The 27,670-nt window shown below is 49.4% G+C and overlaps 1 protein-coding gene across 1 annotated transcript; it reads left to right on the forward strand.

Moving 5' to 3' along the window:
* Positions 1 to 27,429, forward strand: MALL (mal, T cell differentiation protein like). Its single transcript, XM_082672055.1, has 4 exons — positions 1 to 142; positions 21,627 to 21,794; positions 24,021 to 24,143; positions 26,079 to 27,429. The coding sequence occupies exons 1-4, from the start codon at positions 38 to 40 to the stop codon at positions 26,139 to 26,141; spliced, it is 459 nt and encodes a 152-aa protein (XP_082528181.1). The 5' UTR covers positions 1 to 37; the 3' UTR covers positions 26,142 to 27,429.
* The last annotated feature ends 241 nt before the right edge of the window (positions 27,430 to 27,670 follow it).

A 27,670-nucleotide genomic window follows, 5' to 3' on the forward strand; every position in this document is an offset into this window, starting at 1 on the left:
GGCTGTGGAGCCAGGGCGCCAGGCAGTGGGTGAGAGCATGGCCTCCCGCGACCCACCTCCCACCAGCTACACCCAGCCCGAAGTACCCTCGAGGATCGCGCTGTTCCTCACCATCCCCTACGCCTTCTTCTTGCCCGAGCTGGTGAGTGGGGCCGTGGGGGCCACCTTCGTAAAGTGGGGGCTGGGAGATGCCGGCCTGGAGCTGGAAGCAGCTCCCTGGGGAAGGGGCTCCAAGGCCAGAGCTGCCGTGGCCTCCAGTCTCCCCCATGGGGCTCCAGGCTGGGTGTCCCCTAATCCTTCCCTGAGCACCTCTGGGCTTCTGCAGCATGGGTGGGTCACCTGCTCCCCAAATGAAACCCACCGGGGTAACTGGGCAGGCGACCTGGTGATCGGAGGTGTGGGCGAACTGCTAAAGTAGCCTGGGTCCTCAGGAAGATGTTGGGAACGGACTTTTATGATGTGGTTTCTTTTCTCCAACTACTTGTTGTTTGTGCTTTTCTAAAGTTCACAACGGGGGCACTCTGTCTTTCCTTCTGAGAGCAGCTCTTGCAAGATTTTCTTAATTGTCACGTCAGCTAACCTTGAACTTGGAGTTGTGTGGCAAGTTGCTTATGACAAGATCTGCCATAGAACAGTCGTGTGAGATGCCCTGGGTGCTCTCCACGACCTGTCACTGCTTTCCTCTCCGGGTCCCTGCAGCTGAAACAGGGCCCCAATCCTTGCTGGGTCCAGAGTGTTCAACAGAATTCGAGTCCACTCCGAGCCGGCTGTCACCATGTCCTTTTCACTGACGGGGATCACAAGTCTGGTGAACAATTTAGGGCAGAGAAGTTTCTTTTGGTTTTCGAGCACCTTCTGAAATATCTAGTTGGTGGGTGGTATTTTCTTACCAACTCTGAGTTTGGCAGTGCTGGCCCCGGGCAGGGAGAAAAAGACAGAAAGTGGTTCTAACTTCCAGTTGGAACTGACGGCCCTGTCACCCTGTCATCTGCCTGGAAGGCTGGCCTGATTGAGTGATCTTTTGGCAAACTGGCTAAAGGGAGCCCATTGATGGCAACATGAAAGCTAAGCCTGGGAATTCCCTGGTGGTCCAGTGGTTAGGACTCCGCGCTTCCACTGCAGGGGGCTCGGGTTCGATCCCTGGTTGGGGAACTAAGATCCTGCATGCCCTGTGGCACTGCCTTAAAAAAAAAAAAGAAAGAAAGAAAGAAAGGGAAGCCAGCCAGGGTGGGCCCCACGTTTGGGTGGCTCCAGCTGAAACCCCACCCAAGAAGCAGGTTTCTGCCAGGCCTGGCCCCTAGGGGGATACAAGTCAGGGCATCCTGCCAGACTGATGGCATCTCAGCGCTCCTGTGAGTTCTCTGGACCAGGTGTGCCCCTCGCCTCGGAACAGCCACAAGAATGGCCAGGGTCGGGGTCGACTCCTCCCCTTTTTATGGAGCACATGCTCTATGTCAGTCACACCAGCCACTGGCGACAGGACCCATGCCCTCCCAGGTTCCCTGTCTGCTGGACAGAGGCCCGCAAGCACTTCCTCGCTACAGTCAGACGGTGCTTGAGGGGGCGAAGGTCCTGCGCTGTGACACCAGCAAGGAGAGGCCATCCGACCTTGTCACCTCGGAGAGGGGTCCGGGCCTGTCACTGAGGAGGCGACTTTGCAGTTGGACCTCAAAGGACAGGCTGGATTTCCAGGCTGGGAGCAGGAGAGGGAAAGGCCTGGACCCCAGGAGAGGCTGGCAGGTAGGAGGCTGGAGGGATGGGGCTTCAGGAGTCAGGAAAGTACCCGGCAGTCGCAGTCGTGAGAAGGGCCATCTGGTGCCCGCAGCCCCAGGACGCTGGGCTCCTGCAGCGGAATTCCCGGAGGGGAAGAAAAGTGCTTTGTTATGCTGGGCTCTGGGGCCTTGAGTATCTCAGGGGGTGGGATGATGTCACTGGTTCCATATCGTTCATTTCCTTTTCTTCTGAAATCATTTTAGATTTATAGCAACGCTAGTAACAGTAGAACAGTGTTCCCATATACTCTCTACTCAGCTTCCCTTAAGGGCCACATCTTACATAGTACAACGGTCAAAATCAGGGAATTAACATTGATACCATGCTACCCACTGTTCTAATGAACCTCGTTCAGATTGTGCTGAATTCCCCACAAATGTCCTTTTCCTGGGCCAGGATCCAGTTCAGAATTCTGCATGTCATTTGGTGGCCGTAACTCCTTCATCTACTTTGATCTGGGCCGATTCCCTCCATCTTTGTCTTGAGACTTTTGAAAATACTGATCAGTTATTTTGTACAATGTCCTTCCATTTGGCCTTGTCTGATGTTTCCTCATTACAACTTCAGTTTTAATTCGTAAGTAACCCTTGTTCATTGCTGAACACTTAGAAAATACAGAAAGAATTATAATCCATGTGTATGCATATATTCGTATTTATACACATATGAGTATGTATTTAATGGGTTTATTCAGTACATGCTCTTCTGCACCTGCTTTCTCCTTAAATGAGCGTTCCTAGCAGGGAGTATAGGACCAAGTGTGCATCATATCTGGGATGCGGGTGGGAAGGTAAATGGGAGAGGACGGGAGAATGTCCAGTTGGTGGTTAATTATTATTATTTTTTTTAAACGCGTCGCGCGGCCTGAGGTATCTTATTTCCCCAACCAGGGATCGAACCTGCACCCCCTTAAGTGGAAGCGCGGAGTCTTAACCACTGGACCACAGGGGAACTCCCTGGTGGTTGATTCTGATCCCCATGAGCAGGAGATGTGCTGGGCTGGAGAGAAGAGTGCTGGATAAGCCTAGCAGAAGCCCCTCTGTCCCCGGCCACCTGGGTATGCTGCCTACTGCCACCCATGGGGCTGACCACAGAGCCCCAGGCCTTGGGGGGTCCCAGACTCTCAGTCTGGGGGGCCTAAGGCATCAGGGACAGGGGTATGCTTTTCTAAGGCCATGAGTCCAGAGAGTAGATTCTCAAACTGGGAGCTCAGGCCAGCAAAAAGGGGCAGAGAAAGCAAAATCTATAACTCGGATTCAGATGTGGTCCATGATGGGGGCGGCCAGGGTGTACATCAGGGGTGACTGCAGGCATAGCTTCCTCCAGCCACTGTTCCCTAAGACAGAGAGGGTCTTCTTATAAAACGAGGGCCCCAAAACACAGGGAGAGCAGAGGGCTCCCCTGAGGCCTCACGCCAGCCCCCCGCTGCCAACAGCCGCCAGCTCTTTTGTATCAATGATGATGACAGACTAGGATGGCCCAGACACCAGGGGCTCTGCGTGTTCCCTACCAGCTCTGCTCCCCACAGCCTGCTGTTAACGATCTTTGCCTAAGTGGCTTTATTTTAGAGTTTTTAACATTAAAATGCACATTTTCAAACCTTTGTCATAGTTATAGATTGATAGGGAGTTGCAAAGATAGTTCCGAGAGGCCTCCCACACCCTTCCCCCAGCCTCTTCCTGTTAGTCACACCTTTTGTAATAACTCTCTCTTACAATATGACACCAGGGAGCCGACATTCTTAAGCTGTGTCTCTACTTCCATGCCATTTTCTCACACGTGTAGATTTACGTAACCCCTACCACCAAGACACAGAACCATTCCATCATCATGAAGATCTCCCCTCCTCCTTCTGTTTTATAGTCACCCCATCTTGTCTTCCTTCACTCTCTCACCCCTGGAGACTATTAATTCCATCCCTATAATTTTTTTTTCGATAAATTTATTTTTATTTTTGGCTGCGTTGGGTCTTTGCTGCTGCACGCGGGCTTTCTCTGGTTGCGGTGAGTGGGGGCTGCTCTTCGTTGAGGCGCGTGGGCTTCTCATTGTGGTGGCTTCTCTTGTTGTGGAGCATGGGCTCTAGGCGCGCCGGCTTCAGTAGTTATGGCATATACATTTATTCATTCTTTTTTAGATTCTTTTCTCATATAGGTTATTGGGTGGATGTAATTTTCACGTCTCTGGGGAAATGCCAGAGTGAGTGTGACTGCTGGATTGTATAATAAAGTGTCTGCTTCACTACAGACAAACTGTTTTCCAGAGCGGCTGGGCCATTTTACATGCCCACCGGCAATGGATAAGACTTTGGAGATTTTAACATTAAAGTTTGTATTTTGTTTGGTTTACAGTTGAATTCAGATTTCTCATCTGAAAACAATGTTAATTTCAAAACGTAAGCTCCAAGCCTGAGGAGCCTTTGAATCAGTGCATTTTAAGGTGAGAACAGATGTCGTTTATTTTCTCCTTCATTCAGTGAGCAGACATTGTTTATTCCCTCCTTTCCTCAGTGAGTGTGGGAGCCTGCTGGTACCAGTGCCCCGCGGGCTGGGGACCAGGTGACTCACAGCCCCACGGCCGGGCTCTTCAGAGCAAACAGCGTGTGGGTGGCCGGCCTGGGGCAGGGATCACGTGACCATTACCTGCCTGCTGTGAGCTGGCTCATCAGCTTTTTTACAAGATGAAAGGTGGACACACAGCTGGCCCTGGTGATGACAGCTGAGGGGCACTTCTGTAAATAAGAGTCCAAGGAAGTCTTTTAACTTTCAACCTTTTCACTAGTGAACTTATTAATCAGATACTTGACTCATGACAAAGAAACAGCTAAGAAGGTTTCTAGAGAGTCAGCCAGTTCAAAGGAGAGTCAGTGTGGACACTCTGGTGTTTGATTCTTTCAGCTTTTTAATTTGCCCACACAGTGGTCAGAAGGAAATACTCTGACCACCCTAGAAGCTCATTCCAGAACCTTCCCGCTGGGGAAGCTCACCTTTACATCTTATCCAGATCCCCAGCTTCCCCTTCCTTTCAGCCTGTTTCTTTTTCTACTCTGTTTATATGTAAAAGCCTGTTTGAGAGCTTACTGAGTCCCAGAACCATCAGTCAACTGTGTGGGGCTGAGAGAGGGAATTAGGGCTCATCTTGGGCCTGGTTTAGGGCAGGTACCACCCCTTTGTCATAACACTTCTTTAGAAGTTGAGTTTTCCAAAAGGAAAAATCCTTTCTCTTGTTTCCCTCTGCTCCCTTTTCAATTCTCCATACTTCTGAGAAGCAGTAAAAGTAAACTCAATTTGCCCCAGCTTTACTTCATCTTTGTGGCATCTGTCTTTCCCTTCATTGCACACCTGGTCCCCGGCCACGCCCCTGACCTTGCCCAGCCCCTGCAGGACCAGGGGCCAACAGCCTCCATGGCCAGGGCACCACTGAGACCCAACCCAACGCAGTGATGCCCAAGGAGGCCCCAGGAAAGCTGCGACAGGGCGGGAGGACAGGGCAAAGGGAAGGTAAATTAAAGTGTGGAGCTGGGAAGAGCAAGTATCCTGAGAAGAACGGGAGGCGCCGTGTGGATAGGAGTCGGATGTCAACCTCCCCAGTTGCCTGGACCCGTTTTGGCTTCCTGGCCCCAGGCCCAGCCCTTACCCTGGGAGGCCCCCCGCCCCTCCCCCTGTGCTGTTCAGGTTCAGTAAAATAGAGTCAGTTGGGAGGGGTAAGCCTGGCTCTGCCGCCTAATGGCTGTGAGACCCTGGGCAGGTTACTTGACCACTCTGAGCCTCAACAATGGGGCAGCAGCAGCAAAGATCTCCTAAGACCGCTCTGGGGTTTCAGTAACAACTGTTCTAGAAATGTGAGCCCATGCTATGTTATTGTTGGTGGTCGTCTGGACCTCTTACTAGAAAGCATGGGTCTCTTGTGAGCAAATCCCAGTTGTAAACCAAGAAATATTTACTGAGATTCTACTATTGCTCTAGCCCCATGCTTTGCTTTCAGGGGCATACAAGAATAAAAAGGTAATAATAAGAGGGATGTGGTAAATCCTGGACCCCGTCTTAAAGGAGTGATGCATGAGCGTTGAAGAGCATCGCAAGATAGGAAACGGTAAAAAGCAGGGGTGCACAGCCTCACCTGTCAAAGGCTCCTGCAGCTAGAGAAGTTGTCAGGACAAGCTCCCTCGGGGGGAGGGCTTGGCATTCTTAAAGAGTTTGGATTAGGGATTAGATATTTGCTTGTTCAGACTAAGACTTCCTAGGTCTGAGAAGTTAACAAACATATAAAATCAAGCTGTAAGGAAAGAAGTCAGCGCCACTTAAATCCCATGTATTCACTCAACAGATATTTATTGAGCGCCTACCACAGGAATATAACGAGGAAGAAGACAGACATGGCCCCGTCTCAGGGAGTTTGATGCTTAATGGGGGCAGACGGAGCCTAGCCAAGGAGACCAATAAGTGGTGTCTTTCAGTGCAGGAGGGAACGGAAGGCGCGGGGCGTTCTGCCCACAGAGGGCATTCGACATAGGGAATTGTTCCTGGAGTTGTTGAAAGGCTGAAGGAGCAGCAAGGAGATGCTGAAGCACCCGAGGGTGATAAGTACACAAAGCGAGCACCGTGCACCCTCCAGCCGCTAGAGGAAGCCCAGCTTTGGCGGGGGTGCGGTGGGGCTGTAGTGAGGCAGTGGTTGCCCCAGAGGAGGGGCACAGGGACCTTGGGGTTGGAGCCAACTGTTGCTGGCGTGACGGTGACAGGACCTGGGAAAGTCTCCTTTTCCTGTTCCCTCCAAGTTCTCCCAGTGCCAGAACTTAGCAAGAATCCAGCTTCAAAGGGAACCGGGAAACGTGGCTTGCAGGGCCCCAGCCGCATGGCGGAGCAGACCACGGCAGGATGGGCTTGAGCTGAGACCCTCAGAACTAACTAACAGCCCACATCCCCACATCTGCACACTCCCCTCTGCCTGTGTCTGGACGTCTGGTCCTATGCTTCCCTCGACCATTCAGCCAAACCACAAGCAACCTTCCCTGAGCTGGTGGCCTTTCTCAGTTCAGACAAGACAGGCCACCAAGGCTGCTGCTGGAAGGTCAGCTGCCAGGAGGAATTTTCTTAACCGGCAGGTGCCCTGAAGGGAATAACCAGGGCCCCCGGGCAGAGGAAACCAGGGAGGGGCCCAGCGCGCTGAGTCCCGCTGGGCCGAGGGAGCCCCAGATAAGAAGTCTCACTGATAAGAAGGCTCCACCTCTGCCAGTGCCCTTCCAAGGGCTCTCCACCTGGGGAACTTTCCCCGTGGGAGGCAGGAGAGGCTGCTAGAGTCTCGTCCAGGCGGGCAAGTGGCGGAGTAGGGAAGCAGGCCAGAGTAGGGCGGGGTGGAGGAGCCCCACGGCCGGTTCCCTGGACTTGACCCCTCTCCCCTCTCCCCAGCCAGCTTCCTTCCCTACCTGCCAGCCAGCCTGCCCCTCAGCTGGTGCCACCTGGTCAGACCTTCCCCATCTCGGCCCAGCCCTGTTGTAGCAGAGTCGGCCGGTGCCCATGTCCCACAGTTGCCCCCAACCTCCAGCCTCAGGTTGGACCCAGAAGGTACCAGGTAGGCCCCAAAGCCGGGCCTCCGTGGACTCCCCACCCAGCGGGGGCCAGACATCACGGGTTTGGGGCTCCAGAGTCCTTTGACCTATTTCAAATACGTTGCCCCCCAGCCCCTTCCCTTGGAGGGATTCTCTGAGGTTTGCTTCTCTGCGCCTGCACTGCTTACTGCTTCAGTTTCCACCCCGACACCTGGCCCCTCTCTCTGCCCACGTGATGCTGGGTGGGAGTGGGAGTGTGTGTGTTTATTTGAACACCGTCCTCTCCGACAGCACGTTCTCGCCCAGTCCTTCCTACGTGCCGGGGGAGGAGGAAGGGGGTTGGAAAATCTTTCCAGGGAAGCCCAGCTGCTCTCCCAGGGGAGATGCTCCCGACCTATAGAATTTCTAGGGCCCAGGAGGTGATGGAGTAGGAAATGCGTGAGGATGAAACAGATGGGTGTTTGTCCCCATGTGGTCCCGGCTCCTGGCAGAAATGCCAGTCCGTGGCTGGGCCAGTGGCTGGCCCAGAAGGCGTCAGGTACTGCCACCTGTGTGGGAATCAGGCCCAGGAAGATGAGACTGCACTGCCAAGAGGGGAGAGTCCAGCAAGCTGCCACCTGCCTCTTGAGTGGATCAATAGCACGTGCTGCACACCTGCTTCATGCCAGGCTCCGTGCCCCACATCGGGGACGCAAAGACCACAGGTCAGAGTCCTGCATCCAGGAGCTCAGGGACTGGGGAGGAGTAGTCAGGAGAGGCTTCCTGGAGGAGGTGACAATTGGTCTGGTCCCTGCCCTCGAGGGTCTGGTCTTAGACAAGCAGGGGAAGGGCAAGCTGAGCAAGTCAACTGGAACTAGAGTGAGTGGGTCCTCGGTGCCTGGTGAAGGGCAGGAACATGGCCACGAGTCACAGGATGTCTGTGGTTCCTGAGGGAAGGAGAAGGTGGGGCCCTCCCCTGAGCCCAATTCCAGGGCTCATCTGGGGACTTCCTGGGGACATGTGAAGGGAGCCAAGGTTAATAAACATAGTGGGAGCCAAGGAGGGAGAGACCAGGGGGGAGGCCTGGGAAATGGGGACCACTGGGGGGGGCGGGATGTATTTATCCTGCTTCTTTATATCTTTTCTGTATTTTCTAACTTTTCTAAGGTGCTCAAATTTTTTTTAAAAAGGAAACAAATTTGCCCCTAAAATGCTTAGGTTTTTGTTTGTTTTTTTAAGCCCTTTAGACTTTAGAGGAATAAGAAGGTTTTTTTTATCTTAGTTTATGTTACATCGTAAACCTGGACTGCTGAGTCCATGAGAAGCGGGTCCAGTGGGGGTGGGTGTCTGAATGGGCGGGCGCGGTCCTGGGGGAGGAAGCCGATGTCGGGGGGAGGAAGCCGATGGGGGGGCGGGGGGAGGAAGGCAGAGGAGGCCTGGCCGCTGACTCACCAGCCCCTCCCAGCGGCATCCTGCCCCTCCCAGGCTCACGCCCCAGGGCAGGGGCTGATTTCCTGGCGCGCGGCCAGCCCAGCCTTGCGAGCCCTTGTGGGTACCAGGGGTGCGGATATGACTTCTGCCGGGGGCGGAGCGCTGGCCCGCACCATTGTTCCTGGGGTGGACCGAATAAGACAGGGGTCCTCACGCGGAGGCCAAGGGGCCTGGGCCAGCAACTTCCTGCTCACCTTAAAGCCACAGAGAGAAAATTCTCACTCGGGGAGTCAGGACGGAGCGGCTGGTGTATGGAAGGGTCCTGGGTTGAATTATGGAGCGTAGCGCTTCCACGCAATGCCAGTGGCCTGGGTGGCCTGGGGGTCCGGGATGGCAGCCCGGGCCGGCCACGCCCCCACGGGGAAGTCGCTCCGCCTCTCAGAACCGGTTTCCTCCCGGGTCAGAGAAGGTGACCTGCCAGCCCAGAGATCCTCACAGGCTGGGGGCCCCAGATGTGGAGATGGGAGTGGCCTCGTGGGTGCTAAAGAGGACCCACGCGGGCACTGGGGGCCCTGCGCTGCCCGCAGGAAGGCCTGCAGCCAGGGGAGGACTGCTGAGGGGTGCCTGACCCCACGGAGGGGCGGGGTGCGGCCTGGAAGAGGCTGGGCCCCACCCCCCGAGCTGTGGAGGCCGCCGTGCCTTTATGCTAAGTGCCGTCACCGCAGATAGGGGACGTTCCAGGACTCCCCCGCGTGTCTGACAACCCGCCGTCCCCTCTCCCTCCCTCTCAATGGCTCACGCTTCCCACACAGGCCTCAGCATGGCCCCCCAGGACGCAGGATGGGGCTCCGGCTGCAGCAGCTGCCGGGGCTTTGAGTGTCCGCCCGCTGGCACAGTGCAGGGAGGGACTGTGGAGAGGGACAGAGGCAGGCTAGACCTGGGGTTTCCACAGCTGACCGTGATGCACTGAAGAAATGTATTTTCATGGCAACTTCGTGTGTGTGTGTGTGTATGTGTGCGTGTGTGTGTAACTGAAACAAAAGATTCAGGAAACGGTATTTCCCTTTCTATGGACAATGCACTGTATTTTTTCTTCTAGTCTACTTAACTTTTTTTTCAAAACAAGCTACTTTTTATTGAAGTATAGTTGATTTACAACGTTGTGTTAGTCTCTGGTATACAACGAAGTGATTCAGTTATACGTATATATATATTTTTCAGATTCTTTTCCATTGTAGGTCATTACAAGTATTGAATATAGTTTCCTGTGCGAGACAATAGGTCCTTGTTGTTTATCTGTTTTACATATAGTAGGTTGTATCTGTTAATCCCAAACTCCTAATTTATCCCTCCCCCCTTTTCCCCTTTAGTAACCATAGGTTTGCTTTCTGTGTCTGTGAGTCGGCTTCTGTTTTGTAGTAAGTTCATTTGTATCACTTTTTAGATTCCACATATAAGTGATATCATATGGTATTTGTCTTTCTCTGTCTGACTTCCTTCACTTAGTATGATAATCTCTAGGTCCATCCACGTTGCTGCTAGTCTACTTAACCTCTTAATGCTGGTGGTGACTAGATGGACTTCAACACCCACTAAGAGATCTCAGCCCGCATTTGGAAGGCCCGATGCTGGGGTCACTGCAGGGGCCTCAGGGAGACTGGCACAGGCAGAGCCTGCTGGGTGGTGGCCGAGTGTGGCCTGGAGGTCACGGGGAGCCAGTGAGGGGGTGAGGGGTGTGGGTGGTGTGTGCAGACTCGCATCCCACGTCCTCAGCAGGGCTATGACAAGAGCTGTCGCTGGCTCAGACCGGCTCCAGCAGAAGGGAAGTAGACAATCTCACGTCCCGGGAAGCCCGAAGTTAGGCAGGCTCTGCCTGGGCTGGTTCTTTGGCAGTGCAGTTGTGGCATCCATCTTTCCTTCTCTCTCTCCTCTTTTTCATCATCGCTCCAGGCCTAATACCAGACACAGCCATGGCCAGAGTAAGAGTGGAACTGTCTCATCGCTGAGGCAGGAAGTAGCCCTTCCCAGGAGTCCCCAGAAGGCTTGCATCTCACTGGCCAGGGCAGTCACATATGTGTCCCAGCCAAGGGATGCATTGAACCTAACGCATGTTGGAAAGTCACCCACTGCATCCCCTCTCTCCCCACGCCACCCACCAGTACGCCCAGTTGGGCAATTTACTCCACAGAAAGAATTTTAAAAAGACAACTATCTCTGCAGTGTTATTTACTGTGTCATCATCTATAACAGGGAAAAGCTAGAAACATCCAACCTCCTTGCCCTGGGGCCTCATTGAGTAAATGAAGTTTTATCAACTTGATGGAATGTAATGGTGGCATTGAAAGTATAGTCAGGCCTCATTACTCATGGATTCTGCATTTGCAAATTCACTTACTAAAATGTATGTGTAACCCCCAAATCAATACTTGCAGTGTTGTCACTGTCATTTGAGGACATGTGCAGAGTGGAAAAACATTTAAGTCACAAATTTGAGACACACACGGTAAACCTGAGGTTGATAGCTGCCTTCTCACAGCTCATACTGTAAACAAGGTCCTTTCCCAGGTCTGTTTAGTGCCATGTCATGCATATTTTTGTGCTTTTGGTTGGTGATTTTGCTTTTTAAAATAGCCCCAAGTCCTCTGCTGAACTTATTTCCAGTGTTCCTAAGTTTGACAAGGCAGTGATTTGCCTTATGTAGAAAATACGTGTTAGATAAGCTTATAGTTATAGAGCTGTTGGCTGAGAGCTCAATGTTAATGGATCAACAGTATATATTAAAATAAGGTGTCTTTAAACAGAAACACACATAAAACAAAGTTATGTGTTGATCAGTTGATGAAAATATTGTGACCACAATCTCACAGGAACCTAGCTCTGTATTTTCCCAGGAGCAATGCTTCACGATTCACAACTAAATCTGCCAGTGCTGAGGGCAACTTTACAGAACTACCTTGAACGACAAGAATCGACTGTATTATTGAGCCACGTAGCAAAATAGAAAAATATGAAAAGTTGGATACAAAATGTATGTTCACTATGATTTACAACTTTATAAAGAATATGTATACACCGGCACTAGGCCTGGGAAGAAACATACTAAAAAATTCCTTTGCTGTTAACATTATTTTTACAATCAATTTAAAATATTAGGGTTGAAAAATAATAACAGATCTAATTCCTGGCATGCCGTTTAAGCCATTAAAATCGCCCTGGAGTTAAGGCATTTTGAGTGGACGGTACCAAACTCCCGAGGGACGCATGCTCTGGCCACAGTTGCACAAACAGGGGGTGCTCTGTTCAAAGGAGCTGTGTCTCTCGGGCATTTGCACCAGAACTGCCCGATGGGGTCCAAAGTGCAGCCCCTGGATGCATCTCCTCTTATTTTTCCCGTTTAAAGGAGGTGCGTCAAACAGGTAGTTGTACGTTCATGTTCACAGTAGCACTACTCACAAGAATCAAAAGGTGGAAGCAGCCCACGTGTCCATCGATGGATGAATGGATAACAAAATAGGTACATGGTATAATGGAATCTTATTCAGCCTTAAAAAGGAAGGAAATTCTGACAACAGGGATGAACCTTGAGGACGATACGCTGAGTGAAATAAGTCAGACACAAAAGAACAAATACTCTGTGATTCCACACATATGAGGTACTTAGAGGAGACACATTTATAGGGACGAAAGAAGGATGGTTGCCAGGGGCTGGGGGAGGGGGGAAGTAGTAAGTTATTGTTGAATGGGTGCAGGGTGTCAGCTTTGGCAGATGAAAAGTATTCTGGAGATGGATGGATGGTGGAGATGGTTACACAATGACGTGAATGCACTTAATGCCACTGAACTGTACATTAAAAATGGTTTAAATGGTAAATTTTGTTCAGTGTATTTTACCACAGTTTTTTTAAAGGGGAGGGGGGTAAGCAATCGCCAAAAGACCCTGGACTCACACAACGTGGGCCACGGACACCTGAATGTGAGGGACAATCATTTTCTTCATCTCGAGACACCTCAGCATCAGAGGGAGCCCTCAGGGAGTTCTGGTTCCCACCGTGGACAAGGCCAGAACTTGTACTTCATGGAGCCCGTTCCTCCCGGGCCATCAGAATGGGTGGGAGCCCCCAGTGCACTTGGCACTGCTGACCTCCTGGGCCTCCCCGTCTTGAGTCAGGCCTTTTCCTCCCAGCCTGCAGTTTCTGAGGCTTCGTGGTACAGTCTGCATTCACCGGAGTACCAGGAAAGGGAAGGAGGGGCCGTGAACGCTTCATGAAGATTAAGGCAAGTGGTAAGAAAAGGAATGCAGTGCTGGTGGTGAGTGGACCAGCCAGGCTGAAATACCGCCCAGTTATGCAGAAAAACCTGCCACCTGTAGTATCACCTGTAGTATCGCCAGCATCTCCTCCCGGGTCTCAGCACCTGGTCTGCCCCACCTGGACCACACCTGCCAGGTGCAGCCAGGAGCCCAGGTACAGACCTGAGCCAGGTGTCTTCTGGCTCCTCCTACCCCCTTCACATGGGGTCATCCTTAGGGCAGCTCTGTCTTCAGAAGCTCTCAGGGTGTGAAGTTCGCTGCCCTGTGGCAGCCCAGCCCCTGCATGGGCCCTTCGGAGGCCCCTCAGCTCTCTGCTGCTCTGTCCAGGTGTACAGATCAAAGAAAAGGCAATTCTCCCCAAAGAAAAGGCAATTCTCTTTTTGTCTCTCCCATTCAAAATCTTTTTTTTTAATTTTTATTGGAGTATAGTTGATTTACTATATTGTGTTAGTTTCAGGTGTACAGCAAAGTGAATCAGTTATACATATACCTATATACACTCTTTTTTAAAATTTTTTTAGATTCTTTTCCCATATAGGTCATTACAGAGTATTGAGTAGAGTTCCCTGTGCTGTCCCTATTAGTTATCTATTTTATATATAGTAGTGTGTATATGTCACTCCCAATCTCCCAGTTTATCCCTCTCCTCCCTTTCACCCCTGCTAACCATAAGTTTGTTTTCTACATCTGTGACTCTGTTTCTGTTTTGTAAATAAGTTCATTTTTTTAGATTCCACATATAAGCGGTATCATATGATATTTGTCTTTCTCTGACTTACTTCACTCAGTGTGACAATCTCTAGGTCCATCCACGTTGCTACAAAATCTTTCGACTTTTGAAACGAGCATCCATCATCCAGCACAGCGTCTTTCTTCTTGCTTTTTCAGTGTATATGTTGGTGATTTGGATTAGTTTAAACCTTCCCAACCCTGTCCCTGAGCCAAGAAATTTTCCTCCCAGGAGGCCGGGGCACTGATTGGTTTATGGAGTCTCATTCCAGAAACATTCTGTGCACCTACAAACAAATACACATAATACACAAGCGCACACACATACATTTTCTTCTTTTTCTATATAAATCATAGCACACTGGGCACGCTGGTCTCTGCCTTGTACAGTTCTTAGAGTTTGTTTCATTTTGGTATACAGAGTTTTCATTCTTTTTGAAGGCTGCTGAACGTTCCATTGTGCAGACATAATTGTTTTCACTAGCCCCGTCTGAATGAACATTTGGGATGTTTCTTTATCTTTCTGTAGCCAGCGAGGCTTTTTTGTGGGGAGGGGGGTTGAATTTTTAAATTTTATCTTATTTATTTTTTATACAGCAGGTTCTTATTAGTTATCTATTTTACACATATTAGTGTATACATATGCCAATCCCAATCTCCCAATTCATCCCACCACCACCACCCCCGACATCACTTTCCCCCCCTTGGTGTCCATACGTTTGTTCTCTACATCTGTGTCTCTATTTCTGCAGCAAGGCTTTAATAAACAACCTTATACATTCATCATTTTGTGCATGTGCATTATTTATAGGACAAATTCCAAAAAGTGAATTTACTGGGTCGAACCATATGTGCATTTAATGTCTTGATCAATATTGTCAAAATAGTAGATTGGCTGACAGCACCGTTATTTAACCTGGCGATGACAATGGCAATTGACTTCAACCTGGGGGCTGCAGGTGGGCTTTGAGGGTCTGTGAGTCCCAAGATTTGTAGACAAAAATCGTGCACATACATCGGTACATTTTTCTAGGTGACCAAAACTTTCATCAACTCCGTAAAAGGGTCTGTGCCCGCTAAATGTTCTCACTCACCCCACTGATGGGTCTTCCAGCTCTGACAGAAGTGAACTTCCCATCCCTCAGGAAGGCTGACCTTGGAGTTTCCCACTTCTGGGTCTTTCTCAGGGAAGATTCCCTCCAATCTCATTATAGCTAATAACATGGCCACAAATGGTTACTCAACACTCACCCTGTCCCAGAGAAACTCATCTAATTTTCACGGAAACCAGGAGAGAGAAGCCATCCCCACCTCCTCTGTTTGATGGACCAGGACATGGACACATGGATGAGTTAAATAACCTGCCCAATAGGCAGAGGTAGGATTCGAATCTGGGAACATTGATGCTTCCTGTCTCATGAACTGAAGTGGATGAGCCTGGAAGCAGAGAGGGGCTTTGGGGGTTCTCAGTCCTGGCTGCATCACCTGGGGATCTTTTAACAACGCAGCCTCCCTCACTAGTTCCATCAGAATCTCTGGGGCAGGATCCAGACCTTGGGGCTTCCTCAAAGTCCCCGGATGGTTCCAGGAGTAGCAAGACTCAGGGTGCTGCTCTGAGGGTTAAGACTCAGGAATCCAGGTATTTTAGAAGCTCCTTACCCTTATGCCATATTTTTGGCTTAGTTCTTTTCCTTTGTTAAGCATTTTTCAAAATAATAATTATTGGCGGTATAGTGGTGACCATAGCTGCCTTCCAAAATAACAAGCATCCTCCAAAAGTGACCAAAGTAGGGCTTTTTAAAGAGTATCATTTTCAACTCATGACTTGCGACTTGGTTGATATAGTCCAATCCCATAGTAGTTATTATATTTATTTAGAGGTCAAATTGTCCCATCTTTGGCCAGCAGGAGCCTTCTGAATCCTTCTGACCTAACCCCAGAAGCCTTTGCTATCTGCTGTGATGAGGTATCATGCCCAGCTTCTCACCCTAGACCTGGAATCAGCCATCACTCCCATCTGGGTGCTGTTACCCCAGTTCTCATCCTCTAGTTCTTTAACCAGCTCTCTAAACGTGAGGGAGCTATTCTCCATGTTCTAGAGAAGAATGAGTAATTAATAAACTTGTTAAGCTCTGTCCTCCCTTAAGTGATCCTTTCCAGTTTAGGTTCAGCCTTTAGAAAATGCATAGATGGGGCTTCCCTGGTGGTACAGTGGTTGAGAGTCCGCCTGCCGATGCAGGGGACGCGGGTTCGTGCCCCGGTCCGGGAAGATCCCACATGCCGCGGAGCGGCTGGGCCTGTGAGCCATGGCTGCTGAGCCTGCGCGTCCGGAGCCTGTGCTCCGCAACGGGAGAGGCCACAACAGTGAGAGGCCCGCGTACCGCAAAAACAAAAAGAAAGAAAATGCATAGATGAGTAATCTGTGTTTGTTCTTAAGAAACAGGCTTAAGAAATTGCCAGAATTGTATTTGAAATACACTTGCTCAAAATGTCTGCCTCTAATAAAATATTCTTCCAAGTTGAAGGCCAGCCCCAGACATCTAAAAATATCTCCTGCTCTTGAGAAATATAAAATGAGGATTAAAAGGAGACAGCAGTTTAGGTTGCCAAAGAAAATTTGGAAAGCTAAATATAAATTAAAAAAAAAAAGTCAAGACAAATACTCGAAATTGCCTTCCTTGTAACGAATCCAACCCAGGCTGCTTGAGACAGAAACAGGATAACAAACTCCACCGGGTTTCAGTTCACCTGGAGTTTGTCCTTGGCCCTGGTCCCTTCAACTGTTCAGAAGGTAGAGGGTGTGGAAATAAAAAGTAAATCACATTCCTCTTTGTAACGTTGATTATGGATTATGCAACCTTTACGCCAAGAAGATTCCCGTGCAATTTGAGTAGATCCCCAAATGCTCAGAGGCCCTGCCTTTAGGGTGTGAAATCTGGTTGTGAGGCAAGACAGCACAGGCGCCCTACCCTGTGCCCTGCGTGGCCTCAGACCTCAGTCCCCTGCAGGGCAGCAGCACCTCACAGACCGTGGTGAGAATGAAGTGGGGACATGTAGACTGCGTGCATGCAGCAGTGTCTGCCCAGGGTGGCCTCTGATGGCAGGAGCTGGGCGGGGACCCCTTTGCCAGCACTGACAGGCCGGCTGGGGCTGAGGCACACTCGCCCGCTCCCCCGGGCCTGGCACAGGTGAGCTGCCAGTAAGTGGCGGCAGGTGTCAAGTGGCAGCTGTCTGGTCTTAGAAAAGCCCAAGGGAGTGAGAATTGCTGTACAGAAATGAGGCCGTCTGAGCGAGTGCATTTTATAAACTGCAAAGCCCCTAGTGAATGTGAGGCGGTGGTGGGCTTATCACTGAGTCAGTTGAAAGAATGCTCTTTGATACCCTTCCCACCTACTTTGTTCCAGGCCCTGTGCTGGGAACTAGGAATACAGCGGTGAATGGCACAGACCGTTCTCTGTCCTCGGAGGTCTCAAGTGAGACTAAAATTTTACAGGTTCTGGTGCAGTCACTAACTCCCGAATGCTATTCCCACTAATAACCAGCATTGTTCGGGTACCGGCGGTGGGCCAGCATCTTTATGCACTTCCCATGGCTTGGTGGGGAAGGTGCTTGGCAGGTACCCACCAGCCAAGCCCTGGCACCTCCCTGAAGCATCAGCGCCCCCGTCACTGGGATCAACAGGCAAGAGCCTGGGGACAGCGGCTCTCATCCTGCATCGCTCCCTCCTCAGGACGGGGCAGCCCTGGCTCACTCACTGGCAGTCCCAGGCCCAGCCTAGGACTTTCAAAATTCACTTGGAGATTGTTTGTTGAGGTCTGGGGAGATGTGCTCCCAGAGCTGGTGCTTTCAGAGGGGGCCAGGCTTCCGGGGGTGTTGCCCAGCCCTACAAGAGCCTAGGAAGCTGTGACTTGTAGTCAACTCTCTGGTCTATTCTGGCTTCTCCTCCTGGTGCCTTTCTCTTCAGAAGAACCTGAGAATTCTCCATAAATTCAAACGTACTTTTCCTCTCCAGGACAATGGCAGTGGGAACCTTACTGTTTATTTGTAAGATGAGAACTCTAGTCCCAGAAAAGCAGGACCTGAAAGCTGCATATCTTTCAGCCGAGCTGGACAAAAGTAAGTGGAGTTGTTTATCCAGAAAGTCTCCAAGAGCATCATTCAGAACTGAGCTACACCCACAGTTGCGATCACAATCAAACTTCAATAAACATGGGAGGGAAAAAGTGAACAGGAATGAAAGTTAACAGAAGCCACAAACTAGAGAATCAGGCTACCAAGACAAAGACAATGGAATCATCAGATATTGAATATAAAATAAATACCAAGCAAAATTAATGAAAAGATACGCAACACCTCAACGCCCTGTACCATTATTGCACAAACTGCAGAACACCAGAGACAGCAAGAAGACTCTAAAAGCATCCATATACCTAAGACAGATTCCACAGCAGCAATGAAGCTGGAGCAAAATGGAATACTATGGAAAGATGTAGAACACCGTGGGAAAATACCTTCTAAGGAAATAATTGTCAGGGGGGAAATAAGGACAGTTTTCTGACAAACTGACTGCTGCCATCTGACCTTTCCTAAAGAAACTACTAACAGTTGTATTGCAGGAAGAAAGAAAGTGATCCCAGAAGAATATCTGAGACGCAAGAATATCTTCATTTCTTAAGGTGATCTTAAACTTGACTGAAAAAGCACAGTCTATAAAAGAAAAGATTAACATATTCAATTACTTTAAAATCAAGAACTCAGTTCACCAAAAGACATCATAAAATGTGAGACATAAATTGGTGCAGCCACTATGGAAAACAATATGGAGGTTCTTCAAATAATTAAAAATAGAACTACTATATGATCCAGCAATTCCACTCCTGGGTGTTTATCCAAAGAAAGCAAAAACACTAATCAAGAAGATATATGCACCTCAGTGTTCATAGCAGTGCTATTTATAGCAGCCAAGATATGGAAGCAACCTGAATGTCCATCAACAGATGAATGGATAAAGAAGATGTGGTATATACACACAATGGAATATTACTCAGCCATAAAAAGGAATAAAATATTGTCATCTGTGACAACATGGGTGGACCTGGACGTATTATTCTTAGTGAAATAAGGCAGAGAAAGACAAATACTGTATGATTTCATTTATATGTGGAATCTAAAAAATAAAACAAATGAACAAGTATAACAAAACAGAAAAAAATGTGAGAGACATATGCTGGCAGAATATATCTGCCATATTTATAATAGTTAATGAGATCCACACTATTAGGAAGAATTCCTATGAATCAATTAAAAAAGACACACCTGTAAGAAATATGTAACCAATTAAAAAACAACAATAAAAAATTTCACAGAAGAAGAAATACATGAAACATATGAAAATAGAATCAATATTATTAGTAATCATAAAGATTAAAATCTAATGAGACACATAGAAAATCCCAAGGAACCTACCAAATAACATCCTCCCCCTCAAAAACCAAAACCCTCCTTAAAGTAATACGTGAGTTTAGCAAGTTGCAGGATACAATATTGACAAACAAAAAGTCAATCATATTTCTATCTGCTAGCAAGGAAAAACTGGGAAATGGAAATTTTAAAAAACAACACTATTTACAATAGCTCCCCCAAAGTAAAATACTTACGTGTAACTATAAGAAAATGTGTACAGTATCTGTATGCTAAAAACTACAGAACGTTGATAAAAGAAGTCAAAGAACATCTCAATCATTGGAGAGGCATACCATGTTCATGGACTGGAAGACTCATCATAGTAAAGATTTCAAGTCTCCCCAAATTGATCTATAGATTTAACACAATCGAAATCCCATCAGATACATATTGTAGATATTGACAACCTGATTCTAAAATTTATGTGAGTGACTTCCCTGGTGGTGCAGTGGTTAAGAATCCACCTGCCAATGCAGGGGACACAGCTTCTAACCCTGGTCCAGGAAGATCCCACTTGCCGTGGAGCAACTAAGCCCGCAAGCCACAACCACTGAGCCCGCATGCCACAACTAATGAAGCCCGCATACCTAGAGCTCATGTTCCGCAACAAGAGAAGCCACGGCAAAGAGAAGCCCACGCACCGCAACGAAGAGTAGCCCCCACTCGCCACAACTAGAGAAAGCCCGTGAGCAGCAAAGAAGACCCAACACAGCCGAAAAGTAAAATAAAAAAATTGTTTTAAGTAAAAAAAATTTTAAATAAAATTTGTGTGGAAAGGCAATAGAACTAGGGAAGGGGATGAGCTTTCTCCTGAGATGGACAGAAATGTGAGTCACCTGCACTGACAACTATTTTGACTGCTGTAACTTTAGAGAAAAATTTTTTTAAATCTAGTAGTGTGAATCCTCCAAACCACAAACCCAAGAGACATCCTTGGCTCCCTGTTTCCCATCACTCCGAATCTCCAGTGGTCTCATAGTCCAACGAATTCTTCTTTTTCAGAATTACTGTATTACTTAATAAAAGATATACTCCTATGTACCTTCTATGAAGTGAAAGAAATAGAACATTATCATTATCTTTGGAGGCCACTGTACACTCGTTCCCAATCCCATAACTCTCTTCCTCAGAAGGATCATTCTCAGGAGGTGCTGATGAGGGTTTTGAAGGAATTGGGGAATGGCAATGAGTTCAGATTTTGTACCTGTTAGACTTGAAAAGCTTGAGGGGGAGGGCCAGGAGTGGGGTGAGGCAAGTGGGGTGCCTAGGGTGCAAATTGTAATAAGGCACTTGCTCTCAGGGGTCATACAAGTGCAGAGAGATGTCCAAGTAGAGACACCAAGCGGGCATGCAGGGCTGAAGGCTGCAGAGAGAGACAAATGCCCTGCACTGGGTTCCTGGGATCGCCAGCCCGTGTGGTGCTTAAAAGCACAGATGTAACAAGGGGGAACCCAGGAGACTCGCCAGGACATTCTAAGGAGGGTCAGGAAGGAGAGGAGACAAACCAAGAACAAAATTCCTTGGTGTTCATGTGCCTGTAAACCCTTGTCCTCCAGGCCTCTAACTGAATGTGCTGTCTGGTGGACATTTAGTTCCTCCCTGGGCTCACCGACATGGCTGCAAGCCCAGCCCCAAAGCAAACAAATGCAGAGCCCAAGGCAACAGCAAAAATTTTGGCTTTTCCGCCAAAGGGATAATAAGTGGCTAGACAGAGTTGAGAGGTGATTTAAATGGAACTGTATTGCCCAACTGGTAACTGACTCCAGGGCGTCAGATACTATACCCAGGAGGCTCCAAACCAAACGTCCACAGGGCCAGGCAGGGACTGTCGGTGGATGAAGGGAGCCAGAAGGAGAATAGTATTCCACAGTGCAAGTGAGCAACCGGGAATGTGCCACACAATGGCATAGGGATTGGGAAGGTTGCGGATGTGATCCACTGAGAACTCCAGGTCCTTTTTAAAGAGCCAGTCCCAACTGGTTTCAGGCTACTCTGGCCTGGGAAATGGGTTCACTGTGGCCAGAACTATGGATTTCTCAAGAAAATGTCTGAAATCCGAATTTTTCGTGTGAAATATCCCGTTTTAAATGTTGGCAACTTATGAAGAAATGTTTCAAAAACTCTATATGCCAACACTGTTTGGGCCAAGAAGACACATCCACAGCCCAACTTTAGCCAAGTCCTTCCATTGGAAACTTCTGTGTTAACCAGGTGTTTTTCCTAACAAAATTTACTCTGACTCAGGGGCCAGCCTTCCATCCCCATTTCCCTCCTGAATCCCACCTAACTCCACCTGAAGAGCGATTAACCAGAGCCAGAGGAGGAGAGAGGTGACCTGCAAAGGGAAACGTGCCCCACACCAGCCAATAAAGCCCCTTCTTCTGTGGTTTTCTCTTACAGATATTTGGGTGCTGGGTCTGGATCCTGGTGGCCGCCACCCAGGTAGCAAACCCACTGCTACAAGGATGGGTGATGTACGTCTCACTCACCTCATTCCTCATCTCCCTGATGTTCCTCTTGTCTTATGTGTTCGGATTTTACAAAAGATTCGAGTCCTGGAAAATCCTGGTAAGAACAAGTGAGAGCGACCCAGGCCCTCAGGCTCCTCCCAGGCCAACGTCCTAGGTGTGGTGAGGACGACAGACCTTCTGGGCGGGAAGGAGAACCAGAGACCTTTCCTGGCCTGGGCCCCTAGGGCAGCGGTCCCCAACCTTTTTGGCACCAGGGACCGGTTTTATGGAAGTCAATTTTTCCACGGACCGGGGTGGGAATGGGCGGGTGCTTCAGGCGGTGATACGAGCAATGGTTCAGGCGGTAATGGGAGAGATGGGGAGCGGTGGGGAGCAATGGGGAGCGGCGGGGAGCAATCGGGAGCGGCAGATGAATTTTTGCTCACTCCCCCCCGCCCCTCACCTCCTGCTGTGAGGCCCGGTTCCTAACAGGGGCTGGGGACCCCTGCCCTAGGGAACCCCGACTTTTTGTTTGAATGTGTTTACTATTAGGTCGGAATGAAAGCTTCCCTCTGCCAGAGTCCATCCTTCACTGTATTCCCCCCATTGCCCCCCTCATTAGGGAATATCCATGGCCTGTCTGCTCCTGCAGCAAGTGCATCTGGAAGCGTTTTCCCTCTAGATTTAATTTATGGTCAAATCATTGGAGCAGCATTGAAGGAAAGGCTATGGAAAAAGACTCACCCCAATCTCAAGACCCTACCACAATCACCTATCACAATTCATTCTTCCATATTCCCGGCAAATTTTATGCAAAATGTATAAATCGCACTGAACCAATAATCTTGGATGTAGAGTCTTTCGTTTAATATTATGTTGTTAAATTTTTTTCATCCCATCATCTCGATAACCACTGAAATTTTTTCTATATTGAACAAGTCAAAACATATACAAAAAGTAGGGAGGGTTATTTTATGGACCTCATGTAACCATAACCCAGATTCCAGAATTTTCAAGATTTTATCACACTTGCTTCACCTAGCCTTTATTTTTTCCCCCTGAAGAATTTTAAAGCAAACACCAAACATCACGTCATTCCATTCCAGACACGTCAGTATACCTCCAAAAAATACACAAATTTTCTTATATTATCACACTTACATAAAGTTAACAATAATTCCTCGGTATCATCAAAGACGCAGGTCACATTCAGGTTTCCCCCATTGTAACTGAAACATCTTTTTGCAGTTAGCCTGTTTGAATCGGGGTCCTCACCACGCCCACTCGCACTTGGTAGTGATGGTTCTTGGGTACCGTTAATCTAGAATGATTCTCCCTGACGGGGACTTGCTGAAGAAACTGGGTGGTCAGGTGTCCTGTAGAAGGTCCCACATTTTGGGTTTGTTTGCTTCTTCCTGGTGTGATTTGATTTGCTCGTCTAGTCCCTGAATTTTCTGTAAGCTGGAAGTTAGCATCTAAAGGCTAAACCAAAGATGGGTTAAACCTTTCTGGCAAGAACGCTTCATAAGTGGCTTCAAGTCACACCACACACAGTGACTGGTGGTCCCTCTGTGACAACCATACCCCATCAACTTTTTCTTAATGCTTTCTTTCATCTACTGATGAATATTCTTTAGGGGCTGCAAAATGCCGATTTACCTATTATGACATTTCTCCCAGAATTGATAACTATGACATCCTAGTGGTATTGAAAACTCTGCTGAGAGTTTAGCATAGAGGTTCAAAAATTGAAATCTAGAGTCAGATTAGCCTGACTCTGCCATGTGTCAGCTAAGCCTCAGTTTTCTCATCTGTAAAGTGGAGATGTTAATAGTAGCAGCCTTATGAAATTAGCTGTGAAGATGAAATGACACATGTGTATATTGTTAGGACAGCACACAGCAAGTCTTCATAACACTAATGGTTAGGAGCACAGGCTTGGTGTTAACGTGGCCTGGGCTCAAATCCTGGCTCAGCTTTTATTCACTGACTTTAACCTTGAACTTCTCTTTCCTCAGAATGGCACGAACGATAAATGGTACCGACCTCATAGTTGACAAGGTTAAATGAGATAAATGGGGAAAAGGCTTAGCCTAGATCTTGGCTGGGAAGAAGCACTCAATAAATGGATGTCCATACTGGTATTATTATTGCAGTATATTAATCCACTATTGTTCACCACATAGAAATTTCATTAGAAACACTGCAAAAGAAAAAAGCAGGAGTTTCGGGAGCAAGCTAGTCTCTTTTGCCCCCTCTTCCCAGCTACGTAGTCAAAGAGGAAAGAGTTACCTGCTCGCGTGTCCGCGTGACTGTGGCCACGGCCTCTGCTCCATCTTTCCAGGACAGCCTGTACCACGGGACCACTGGCATCCTGTACATGAGTGCCGCCGTCTTACAAGTACATGCCACGATCGTGTCTGAGACCCAGAACCTGAAAAACTACTACATAAACACTGCAGCCTCGGTGAGTGCTGGACAAGAACATGACAGCTGCCACCATGGAGGGAAATGCATGAGGCTTAATTCTGTCTCCCGCAGAACAGATGTTCCTGAGCCCTCAGGCAGAAGGAGCCTTGCAGGATAGGAGGAGGGGTGTGTGTGTGTGTGTGTCTGTGTCTGTGTGTGCACGCACACACATGCGCACGCAATGAGGTGTGCCCAAGCTCGCAGGGTACCAAGCCCAAGTTCAGGTGTCATCTCTCGTCTTTGGTTTTCTTGCCCCCTTACACCCACTACGCTACCCTCAGAATATGCTTTTCCAAAACGTAAATTTTCCAAAATACACATCTCTTATTGAAAATTCCTCAGTGACTCCCATGGCTCCTGGAACGGAGCCGGCATTCCTCAGCATGGCTCAAGTTCCCGTGTCCTTTTATTTCAATGACAGACGTGCACAGGGTAACATATTGGCTGATGGAATCCGAGGCAAGGTGGTCCAGGCGAGTCATGGGACGAGCAGGACCCCTGGACTTTAGGTCCACTGGGACCGGAGACTCTAGGCCAGCAGGGCCCGGCCTTTCCAGTCCCCGCGAGGCAGCCTCCTTCCTCTCTTGGTGGGATGGCGCCCTCACGTGGCAGCTGGCTCACAGCTGGGGAATTTCACCTCTGGAGCCGCCTAACCTTCCTTACACCTTCCCAGGAAGGTCTAATACCCAGGCTGGGTCCCAGTCCACCCCCACCTGTCGCTGTGACCGGAAAGGTCCTGTGTCAGTCGGGGACTCCCACAGGGATCAGGCAGCAGGAGGAAGGGGTGTGGCGCAGGGTGCTGACCCCACTGTAAGAAGGATGAGGTGACCCACGAGGTGATCCACGAGGGAGGCCTCAGGGGACTTCGGCTGCCTTTCCGGCCTGTCTGCTTCCTCCCGTTCCTGGTCCGGCACCACCGCACCCCGCAGCCCGGCTGCTCGCCCTTGCTCTGCTGTTCCAGCCACATCAGTCTCCTTGCTGCCCATGGACCCGCTCTCGCCTTGGCCTCCTTCTGGGTGAGGCCGTTCCCCTCCCTGTCCCCTTCCTGCTTTGTTTTCTCCTGCGCGCTTAGCCCCACCTTCCATACCACTTGCTGATTTTCCGCTTCTGCCACTAAAATGTAAGCTCTAGGAGGACAGGAATTTCTGAATTTTGTTCAGCATTATTGCCACAGTTGCTCTTGAAGCACAACAGGTGCTTGCAAGATATTTGTTGGATGAATGAATGAATGGAACAGAGTGTGATTGGACGGGGGTTGAAGTGAGGCTGGAGTCGTCTGCTGGGCCAGGACATCTTCAGGCAGTGCAGTTGGGCGACTCTGGGGATGGCTTTGGATGTGGCGGGTTGGGGAGGGACCCCTGGGGAGGGAGGGGTGGGAGGGATCACAGGTTTGTGGCTTGGGTAGCTGGATGAGATGAGGGTCCTGGGGCCGACTGAGCTTGTGAGGAAATCCCAGGAGTTCAGTGTGGACCACAGAGAGGTCGTGGGGCCTCTGAGGCTCTGAGGGGCTGAGAGGCGGGTGCGCAGATACGATTTCTGGACCAGTGAGTGAAACTTGTCATCAGAGCACAGACAGTGGCTGAAGGTGGGTGAGGGGAGAGTGCCCAGAACCAGACAGCAAGAGAGAGAGACACAGAGAGAGAGAAGAGGGGGACAGTGTCCAGGGCAGGGATGGAGATGGACCCACTTTACGGCCAGGTAGAGGAGCACACGTCTGCAGATGAGAGAGACGCTGCACAGTCACAGTGGAACATGGGGATGGAGCGTTTCAAGGAGGATGGAGAGGCTGGCCAGTGGTTGCCGCCCTTAAGCCAGGCAGGGCTGGGGCAGGGAGGGGATGAAGCAGGGTCAGAACAAGGGCCTCCCAGCAGCTAAGGGCCTCTGTGGGCTGGGAGCGGGCATCCCTAAGGAAGTAACTCCCGGACTCTTCCAGTTATTTGCCTTCATCACCTCCCTGCTCTACATCCTCCACGCCTTCAGCATCTATTACCACTGAAGAAGCAGGGAGCTGGGCCGGCATGGGAAATGCTCTTCTAAAGCCTGGAGTATCAGCTCCCCAAAGAGGTTTTCAACATGTGCCATCTGCATGATAAACAGAAGCTCAACGATGACATCACTGGATCAACAGACCATCTTTTCAGAACGAGTGATGAAATCGCATGCTGGGCAGATCTGTTCGGACATTTTAATTCATTGTAATGAATATGAAAAAGCTGGGAGGAGGGCTTTGTTGTTTTGTTTTGTTTTGTTTTGTTTTGCCTGGGAAAGTAACTGTCTCTTGGAATTATCTGACAATGAACCTCGCTCTTCTAGAAAACTAACATCTGTAAGCCCTCACTACTGAAAATTCCAGGTCTACCATCATCAGGCCTGTTTGGGCCTCAGCAACGAGATTCCCCACAGCAGGTCTATGGGAACCTTCATAGTTTTCTTAAAATCGAAATGGTGCTGTCAACGCTTTCAGATCTGAAGACCCATAGACCTTGTTCCTGTCCCGTGGTCCTGTCTCTGCTTCTCAGCAGTGGTCCAAACCCACTGCCCCCTCCCACGCTGCCCGACCCCCATTCACATGCCCTCCCCTTTCCTCCCCAGCTTTGGGAGCCAAGGGAAATCTGTGTAAAATCAGCTTTGAGGGTAGATTTGTGGGGGAAAGAAGCGATTGGTTCTAGGAAATTTTTACACAGCAAGACCTGGGGGAGGGGAGGAGGGGTCAGGGAGGGAAGGGTGTAACCCGCTTCTCTGTAACTGTAAGTCAGGCCGCTCTGCTCAGAGAACTGCAGGGCTGCAGGACGCCTGGGTCAGGCCTCCGGACCCCACCCCCTAAGGACTGGGAGTCACCCTGTCCCTCAGAAAAGACCATCAAGGAAGCCGGCAGGACGTTACATGCCAGGATTCTCCTCTGGGCTCCTGTCACACGTGGGACACCGATGAGGCCGGAAAGGACCCATCCCAGGGTTCCTACTGTTTCCCATGCATCCCTGAGTGGTCCAGCTGGGAGGGGCCTGGAACCACCCAGCCAGCCTCCTGCAGTGAAGGGCTCCCAGGGGCCAGGACATGCAAATGCATTTGCACTTCGGGGCCATTCTCAAAGAAAAGGCACAGAGAAGTGTACAATCGAGGTGCTGGATTCCCAAGTAAATGTTTTTCAAAAGTAGGCGTGCCATCTGGCGTTTCTGTCCCTGTGCTGGGGTTCCAGCTGCTTGGCCTCAATCTCTAACGTTGAGTCAGGGCTCAGCCCCTTAACTGCGTGGACCCGATGCCATTTTGAAATGAAATAAATTATTATGTGGAAGGGACTTGTCTTAGCCTATTCTAGGGCTTACAGTTTTGTATTGACTCTTTTCTGCTCCTGAAGGGGAGGGGGAGGCAGGAGGGGAAGTCACCGGAGAGAAAACTCTGGCTTCATTCCCTGCTCACTTCCTAATCGCCCCCATAGCTTGAAAAGCCACCGTTCATCTCTCACGTTCTTGCCTGGTGGCTATCTGAGATGGTCATTGTTAAGTATTTACTGAGTAACCACATCCA

This window comes from Grampus griseus (genome assembly GCF_964374135.1).
Source record: "Grampus griseus genome assembly, chromosome: 15".
In the NCBI taxonomy this organism is placed as follows: domain Eukaryota; kingdom Metazoa; phylum Chordata; class Mammalia; order Artiodactyla; family Delphinidae; genus Grampus; species Grampus griseus.